General features: G+C 34.0%; 1 protein-coding gene across 1 annotated transcript in view; it reads right to left on the minus strand.

Moving 5' to 3' along the window:
- Window positions 1-10,074, minus strand: part of Ecpas (Ecm29 proteasome adaptor and scaffold) — a 110,392-nt gene that overhangs the window by 78,672 nt on the left and 21,646 nt on the right. Inside the window, exons 2-5 of the mRNA XM_010639330.3 lie at window positions 8,050-8,180; window positions 3,585-3,701; window positions 1,644-1,762; window positions 336-485 (exon numbers count right to left, since the gene is read on the minus strand). Coding sequence (XP_010637632.1) covers window positions 336-485; window positions 1,644-1,762; window positions 3,585-3,701; window positions 8,050-8,180 — 517 coding nt within the window. The remainder of the gene's footprint in view (window positions 1-335; window positions 486-1,643; window positions 1,763-3,584; window positions 3,702-8,049; window positions 8,181-10,074) is intronic.

Genomic DNA, 10,074 nt, shown 5'->3' on the forward strand with positions numbered 1-10,074 from the left:
TGATATTTAGAAATGGGAAGAAAGGAGCTAAAGGTGCAGGGAAGGTGTGATGGGTAGGGGAAGAACAAAAAGGGAAAAGAAAAAAATGTGAGAGAATGAAAAGATGAAAATAAAGTGTTTGTAGATGGGGAGGGGAGTTGGGGGTGAGGGGAGGGCAGAGGTAAGGGGAAAAAATGAGAATCAAGACTTCCCATGTAGAGGTACATGATCCCAACAATGAATGTAACTGTACTGTATCCCTAAAATGTACCAATAAACTCAATAAAATTAATAAATTAAAAAAAAAAAAAATAAAGAATGAGTTATCTTAGTTTTGTTTTTATCTTTTAACTCACCCATAAGGCATCAGAAGGACATCTAGCATGAAGTCCAAAAGCAGCTGCACAGTCTTTGGTTTCTCAGCAAGATTAAATGGAGAAGCTGATTTTGATGATTCAACAGGGTATTTCATGTGAAAAAGGGTTGGTATTAAAAGATGCATTAAGCTGAAAAAACAATTACATTTATTGCAACTACTTAAAAATAAGATTCTTATACATGCAAATAAAACAAAAAAAATCACAAAACAAAAACTAGCACTTGTAGCAAGAGCTGTTCATTTTCAACACCATTAATATATAAAATTCTAATCTAAGGACTAGTCTCTCTTTCCTACTAGGAAAGCTGAATATAGATGAGTACAAACTGGCATTTAGCCAATCTGTAGCTCATTATTAAACTACCTGGAAAATGTATATAAAAAAATAAGTTTAATGTTAATATCTGAAATTACTATAAGGGCTGGGGATTTAGCTCAGTGGTTCCAGAGCCTGCCTTACAAGCAAAAGGTCCTGAGTTCGATCCCCGGTAACAAAAAAAAAAAAACCCAAAAATGAACAGACTCCATGAAATTACTAGAAGGGATTTTCTATTAAATCATAGGTAAAGTTCAACTTATGACCCTAAAATAAAATTCTCTCTCACAATTAAGTTAAAAAGATTAAATCAAAAATACTTTCAGGGACGGCGATTTAGCTCAGTGGTGCCGTGCCACCACCTGCCTCGCAAGCATAAGGTTCTGAGTTTAATCCCCAGTGCCAAAAAACAAAACAAAACAAAAATATTTTAAAATCTTATGCTTTGGATGCAACATTACAATTTCCACTGCATGGATTTAAGTAATAGTGTTAGCAATTCCTTCTTTCACTAAAATCTTTTGGTAGTCTTTGGAGGGGAAGAGACAGAGTCTAACCTGAACTATGTATCCCAGGCTAGCTTTGATTCACAACAATCCTCCTGCCTCAGACTCCCAAGTGCTAGGAATACAGGAATGTGCCACCACATCCAACTTAAAATGTTCTGGTTTTTAATCCTGACTTTTATCATCATGTAAAATTAACTGCTTAAAAATAACTGACAAGAAAATGCACTTATATTCAGAAAAACATTGTTAGTCCTGCACATTTTTGAATGGTCACATCAAGAAACTGTGTAACAGTATTAATAAAACAGTAACTTTGAGATACCACAGAAAATCTGATTATTTGTCAGCTAAAAGAGCTAAAGTCTACTCATTTGCCAAGTGAAACTAAATGTGAACCTGCATTTGAAAGGTAGCTGTTGACACTTGTAAGCAGAAAGTAAGATAATTGAGGAAATCATACCTATCCTGCTGTGGCTGAGGCTTCCCCTCCATGGCAGTAAGCAGCGTAGGGGCCAGTTCACATTGTTTTTCCACTGGTAGGCGAGGATAGCCCATTTTAACATAAATTATAGTAAAATTCTAATGCAATGAGATAAGTAAATGAGTAGGAAAGAAATACTCTAATTTCAATAAAAACATTTGTTGACAGAGTAATGGTTAAAAAAAACTGCAAACATGAATTATCCTCTTTCCAAACATTTATTACAGCTTGATCAACTATTGTAATCACTGAAGTCTAGTCAAATTTAAGCAAGCTGCTTTCTTTTTAGTTAAATTTTTTATTTTTTTGGTATCAGGGATGGAACTCGGGTCCTTGTGCTTGCAAGGCAGGCAGCAGCACCACAGAGCTAAATCCCCAGCCCTAAGCTGCTTTCTTTAAGATGAGCTTCATTTGAGAAAGATAGCCTAACCTAAATGTCAGTTACTTATCACTAAAAAGAAAAAAAAAGTCATTTAACATATTTAAACCAACATGCCATGTATTAGCATCACATCTCGTAACCTGTCAGCTAATCTTTGTAAGTTAGGAAGAGACCATGTGTTAACAAACTCCAGACTGCTGTTGTCTAAATGTTCAATGACTAAAACAACCTTACGACACTGCAGCACTCTGGTTCCTCAATCCAGTTACTCAAACGTGGATGATGAGCCAGGGGAAGGAAGATGAGTGCTGTGGGTATGTTTGTATTTCTACAATCGATGCAAAAGCCACCTATGAAGCAAACCCATATATGTATAACCAGATATACACATAAGATAGAGATTTGCTTTTCTAAAGGATTATTCACTAAAACAAACAGGCTTCCTAAGATCACTTTAAATATCTTCTGTTTGGCATGTTTATTGGCACACAGTGTTTCTACTGCTTAGGGAAAAGGTCATCTGCAATAGAACTGTACATCTACAATAAGCAAAAACAAAATGCTTAGGCCACTAAGTGACTCCAAAAGATTTGTTGACTCCTGATGTTAGAAGATTCAATAGATTCCACCTCAGTACTAGGAACTACAAGAAGCAGAAAATGAATGCCATTTTGTCTTTACATAGTATCAACATCATTTATATATCATTTTCATTAAAACAACAATTTAACAGGAAAACTTACCAGCTTCAGATTTACAACTTTTCAAAAGGATACCTTTCTGAATGCACACCTCAGAAACAGAATATTGATTCTAGCTTTCATATATCTTCTTGACATTTTACTTTTCCGCTATTAGCCTTTGTTCATGTTTGCTACATATGCCTTCTCTTTTCTGACTCATCTCATATAATTTCACTAAGCACCAAATCATGTGTTTTATAATTGAGTTCTAGTTTTTAACTGGATATATAAAAACTGTACATGTTCAAAGGACACCATCTGATGCCTCAATGCATGTATAATTATACAATGTTTACATCAGGTTAAACACATCTATCTCATTTACCGCTTCGATCTTGTTAAATTACTATGTGTACTCACCCTACTGTACAACAGTATACCAGAGTATCTTTCTCCTCCCAACTATAATGTAGAACCCCATCTTTCTATCTCACCTCTCTCCAGCCTCTACTAACCACTATTCTACTCTCAACTTCTATGAAATCAACTTTTTACATTTTATATTAATTTTTTATATCATCGTACCTGAAAAGTCATTTCACCAATATTCCTTTGTCCAATGTAAATAAGCATTCATTACCCTGTTCCTACCATTTCCTTCAAAGCACTATAGTATTTCCTCTGGATCAGTAATCAGAGGAAAAACAATGTGTCACTTAAAGAAAAACATCTCATGTTTCATTTAAAAGTGATCTAAGGTGAAATTCTAAGTCTGCTAATACACTGATGACACCTGATAAACATTATGACACAAAACTTTCTGTAAGTCAAAAAATACCCTAAAATAACACTCACTGTGACAAAGGAAACTGCAGCAGGATCCTGGTACTGAACCAACAGTGTCTCTACTGGAAGTTGTATTTTGGGACGGCTTTTTATACGCTTATTCAGATGGACCAGCAGTTCCATTACCTAAAATAAAGACAAAGAAAATGAAGTTATCTATCATATCTTACAAATTCATTTCTTGGATATTATTTATTTTAGTGTATAGCAGCCACTTTGTTCTCTTAAAGGATGTAAATCTAACATCCGAGAGAGTGCGCAGTATCAGTCTTGCAACATGCCAAGATTTTACAAGAAGAAAATGTGAGATCCTGCTGGTTTCCAGATCAAGAAGTACTTCAGGGAGGAAGCAACAAGAACACTGAGTCTCGAAGATGAAAAGAATTCTAATCAATCAGTTATAAGGTATAAGCGTTAAAAAGAAAACACGGCCATCACATTTGACCAAAACCCAGAATAGTCTGCATTTAAAGGCTAAAACATTTTTTATTCTCAAGATCATCTAATATACTGAAGAATTCAAGCCAAAAATAACAGGCAGGACAGTACCACTGAGCTATATCCCCCACAGAAAGAGACATTTTAGTCCAGGCTGATTCCTAGAAGTACTCTATGGTAAATTACTATTGGTAGTGATAATAATAACCATAATTACCTGCTTTTTAGGAAAATAATATTCTCAATTTTAAATGGAGTAACTACTTTTCTTCCAGCATTATCATAACCTTAAAAATTTGATAAATCTCTTAAATTTGGTAACATATTGTCTGGAATCTTCTATAAACTTAAAGAAAAAAAAAAGTCAGCTGAACTAGACTTTCCCCTGGTTAAATAGAAAAGAGTTAACCTCTGTCAATAAGCTTACAGAATTTTTAGCCTTGGGAATATCTTCCCTATTACTAAATTTTTGTTATCAACATAAACTTTTTAAATGAAGCATGAAATACACTAAAATGCAGAATCAAGAGTATACAAATCAATATGTTTTCACAAAATGAACACAACTATGGTAACCACTGTCCTAAATTCTAAATTTTTTAATTTATATAAATAGAATCACAAAGGTTGGACTCATGCCCGGATTTTTTTATTCTATATTATATATGATTAGCCGGGCATGGTGATGCACTCCTGTAATTCCAGCACTCAGGAGGCTGAGGCAGGAGGATCTCTGTGAGTTCGAGACCAGCCTGGGCTACAACTCAGGAGGCTGAGGCAGGAGGATCTCTGTGAGTTCGAGACCAGCCTGGGCTACATGTGAGTTCCAGATCAGTCTCAACTACATAGTGAGACCCTGTCTCAAAAAACAAAAAAAATATATATATATCATATATGAGTTACCCATGTGTTGCTCACAGAAGTAATTCACTTCCATTGTTCCAATATGAAAATATAATTATCTATTTAATTGATAAAAAGACTAATTCCAGTTTGGAACTATTATGAGTAATACTGATTTGAACATTCTTTGTTACACATGTGTACACATTTTGTTGTATATAATCTAATGCCAGAAGTGTCTGGTCATAGAAGTATGCATACGCTCAGCTTCCATAAACTCTCTGAAATGATTATAGTAATTTGAGAGCTCCAGTCACTCCATACTGCTGCCAGTATTAGATACAGTCAGGATTTTAACTTTTAGCTATTCTGATGAGTCTAAATATACAATGTGACTACAAAGTAGAACTCTATACAATAAACTTCATTTTCCTTAAAATGGGACATGTCTACTAGTGTCAGTACAAATCCAAAACTGTGAATTTCTCTTTCACACAATTTAACCAGAAACTATCAGCTACCTAACCCAATATCCTAGTTAAATCTAACATGTATTATGAAACTGGCAGAAAGGAACTCAAAAATTCCCTAAGTAAAAAAATCAATAAGGCCAAGGATTTAGCTCAGTGGTTCTGGCAAATGCTTCACAAACGCAAGGACCTGAGTTCGATTCCCAGTACCTTAAAAAAAAAAAAATCAATAGATAAAATACTGTAAGATTAATTCTAGTTTCATTAATTATAAAATTTTACATGGGATAGGGTGCCACTCAGTGGTAGAATGGTTGCATAGCACGCACAAGGCTCTTGGTTCAATCTCCTAACAGAAAAAAAAAATCTATATACTTAGATTAATTATAAAATGAGTTCTTATTAAAAATATACTCTTTCACATGACAGTATTACTTTACATGGTTAAAAAAAGAAAAAAATGCATTCTAAATTTGTAGTAAGTAGCTACACTTTAACAATGATACAACAGTAAGTATGCCAACCATTACACTGGCACTACAATTTATAAGTGATATTAGTATGTAACAATTTACTACACAAATTATAAAAGTCTGACCAACTAGCTGTACTTGAAAATAAATAAAAGGGAAACAAACATAAAGATCTACTATCTGGAGTCAGAATAACATGCATGAAAATTATATTACTGCCTGCAGAGTCATTCTTTTACCCTCTAATTTTCTATCATTAAACTTTTATGTACACAACTTACTTTCCTGTGTAAGCTAAAGAATGAACATGTTCAACCATTACATGAAAGCAGAAACAACTCAATTTTGGAATGATCTCATACTTATAGTCCATTGTTAGTCATGTAATATAAAGTTACTTACCTTTTGAGTTTCAGTATTCTTTTTCAATAAAATGGAAATAGTAAGAGCACCTATACCTCAATGAGTTGTTAAAGCAAATTAAGATAAGGTCTACATTCAATAGTCTGAACTTTTATTATCAGTTTCTGGATCACTTTTTCCATTTGTAGAATTTAAATGGCAAAATCTCAAAGGTTATTTATTGTGAAGCTTAAATGGAAAGAGCACAGTACAATGCATAAAATATATCAGCTTTTCTGCTATTATATACCATTTCCCTTATTTCAAAAGTTTTCACACTTGTTTAACTGTAAATCTCTCTTCCAACTGGAAAAAAAAATACATATAACATACGAGTAATTACTAAAAACAGTTGCAAGTAAACATGTACATCAAAATACATTAAGTTAAAATTACCAAAACTAAATGAAAAATCAGAAAAATTGTAACAGCAGCAGGAGAATGTAATTCATTGCTATCAATTTAACAACAGGAATGGACAACAGGTTCTCAAGATATAAATGCACAATTTTACTAGAATTTGGCCTTAGGACATACTGAGCTCCATACTCTTTCAAACAAGATTTTCTTTTTATCTTACCAAGGGTTTCTTATGAACATTAGAATACACCTTAAGGGTGGGAAGAGAGCTCAGAAGAAGAGGCATGTATTGCATGCACAAGGAGTTCACTCCCCAAAAGCCCCTAAAAAATTAAAAATAAAACATTTTAAAAGCCGTAAATTTTGTATAATAGTTTCCAGACCATAATGCAGTGAAGTCAGGTAAATTTTACATCAATCAGTTTACAACTAAAATCAATGCTCTTACTAATTAATAATTAAGTAAAAAATAACAAAACACTGAATATCAATATAAATGTAGGGTATGACCAAAACAGCATCAAAGGGAAATTCATAAAAGGTTGTTGCTGGTTCTGAGCTTACAAAAAAAAACTATAGTATAATTTTTTTTAAGTATTTAACTTAGTGGTCAAGCCAGAAAAGACAGAATACAAAGTAAAAAGATACTCTAAAATAAATGATTAAAAAGAACTGAAATCCCTAGACTGAAACTGCAAAAGTTTGCAATTTACTTTCGCGGACTCCATAGTCTTGTCTTCTACTCCAACAGCCAGGATGCTTGTGTCACTACCATCAATACCCTTTCAAACTTGAACACCAGTCCTTTTTTTACTTTTGGGTTTAAGACAGAGTCTCCCTAAGTTGCTAAATTGCCCAGGCTAGTGACTGTCAACCAATTAAGGTACCCCAAGGGATAAAACCTGTTAAAGATCAAAGATCAGAAGGACTTTGATAATAAATAAACTAGAAGAATACCAATGAAATATCTTATAAATCAAAGGTGAAAATGTTCTATGAAGAACAGTTTAAAAAATAAAATCTTAATGTCATAGTTATCCAGCTTTTTGAAGTAGTACTTTGCAGAATCTTAAAACAGAAGCTATTCTACAATATTTTCCTTTTAAAATTATTTCTTGCTTACTTTCTGTTAAAGTTATATTCACTGTCCACCAATAATTTTAAAATATTTTGTCCCCTTTAAAACTTGGCTTTCATATTAGAATTAAGGGCATGGATATTAGATTAGACCCAAACAGAGTCCAAAATAATTACCTCAATTAAATTATCTGGCACTGATGCCAAATGTATGGCTGGTGCTAGATAGCACTGTGTTACTCATACAAGTTACTTTTAAATTGCAAAAACTAGTTGCGGGCTTACTCATTATTGAAAGGCTATAACTAGAATCACCAGCTGAGACATCAACAATGATAACAGAAAACTCACTTTATAACATATATCCATTTATTCACCATTTATTCCCCCCAACTGGCCCATCACGCTTACCTTTTTCCGCACTCCTTCTTGGGTGCTCGACAATTTGAGCAAAACAGGAGGAAGGAATTTAGATATAATATTCTGTAACTGTTCATCTGTTTCAGCATGGCCAAGTCGTAAAAAGACCCGTTCAAGCTGATCTATAATATAAAAAGGGGAGGGAAAGAGAGAACTTGGCAAATTAAACACAACCAGGGCAATTTTTATAGTTTAATTCTCTTTTTCTATACTGCAGATCCTTCAATCAAAACTTTACCATTAACCATCTACTCAGATGATTTTGACACAGCTATAAAGGAACACTATAAAGACTTATAATACTACTACTTGTGCTATCTTACAACTGCTCTATTCATTTAATGTCTAGGAAGGAGAAAAACAAACCCAAGAGTAATGAAATTCTCTCCTATATACAAGTCACTCAATTTCTCTAAAGGACTTGGACACCAGCAAGAATGCAAGATATTTGAAAATCTTTTACTCTGGCTAGCAGAGCGAAGCAGAAAAACTTTAATAAGATTCCAAGGATGGCAGATCTTTGGGGAAACCAAGAGTTTCTCCAAATACTTACTGCCCATTACTGCCCATTATTGTGTGGGATTACTGAACTAGAAAGGGAGGAACAAGTTTTCTCTCAGGAAAGCCACTGTGAGAAACATGGTAGGTGAGACCATGGGACTCAGAAAAACCCTCACTATAATAAACTACACAGCAAGCAATCCTGATTTTTTCAACCAATGCATTGCAGGGACAAAGAAAAAAGGTGAGTATCAGTACAACTTACACAAATGACTAGATATTTGTAAGGAATTACTGTTAAATTTTTAGGTTTTCCTAACATACTCAAGGCACCAGTTTGAACCCCAGCACTGGAAGAAAAAAAGATTAGGTATTCTAATGGTATTACTATATTGTTTCTTAAAGGTTCTTATAAAAAGTATCAACGGTGATTAGGGCACCTTCTAGGAGAATGGAAATGTTTTACATATTGATGGTTACACACATATACTTTCTACTGTATCTACTATACCTTAATTTAAGAATATATTTAGCCAAGTGTGATGGTACATGACTATAGTATCAGATACTTAGGAGGCTAAGGTGAAATGACCACTTGAGCCAAAAGTTCAAGACTACCCTGGGCAATACAGGTAGACCCCATCTCAAAATCTCAAAAAGGAAAATATGTAAAGAAGTCCTAATTTTTTAGAGATAAAGACTAAATTACTTAAAGTGAATTAATATAATTCATAAGATTTACATCAAAAAAAATGGGGACAGGTCATATAAATGAAACCAAAATGGATAACTGATTCCTAACTGCCCAACCTTCATGAGAGAGAATTACTTTTGTGTTTGCCTCAAGTTTTCTAAAGAAAGACAGATCTAAGCAATCCTAAAAGGGCCAGAAGGAATGACACCATAGTAACACAGTAACAACAAGCCTGCCCCTGTGCATTAGGCATCAATCTTATTTTCAAATACCATTCTACTGTAAAAGGAACCAGACTCTCTGGAAAAAGGTTCTAGGACTTGGTACAAGGAAAAAAAAAGAAAAAAGATGAGCCTGAAGCCCTTGTAGTACCAGAAATAATATGAAACATGTCAAGAGAATATAGAAAACGATCTGAAACAGCTCCTAATGGCAGAAGCTAGATCAACTGAAAGAACAAAAAATAGCATCAGGCCCACAGATATAAAGAGGAGATATAAATGATTAAATAAATACAGAAAAGGAGGCAAGTCTTTGTTACAGAAAAATTCAAAATAATGTATGTGGATACTCCCCCCTATAGGAGGTAAAGTTTAATTTCTCCCTTTTTCCCCATTAAGAATAATCAGATTTGAGCTGGGCGTGGCGGCACACACCTGTAATCCCAGCACTCAGGAGGCTGAGGCAGAGGCAGGAGGATCGCTGTGAGTTTGAGACCAGCCTGGGCTACCTAGTGAGTTAAAGGTCAGTGTCAACTACATAGTGAGACCCTGTCTCAAAAAAAAAAAAAAAAAAAATTAGTGACTAGTTCCAAGAACAGT

Source organism: Fukomys damarensis, unplaced genomic scaffold (genome assembly GCF_012274545.1).
Source record: "Fukomys damarensis isolate Sample0158 unplaced genomic scaffold, DMR_v1.0_HiC HiC_scaffold_36, whole genome shotgun sequence".
Classification (NCBI taxonomy): domain Eukaryota; kingdom Metazoa; phylum Chordata; class Mammalia; order Rodentia; family Bathyergidae; genus Fukomys; species Fukomys damarensis.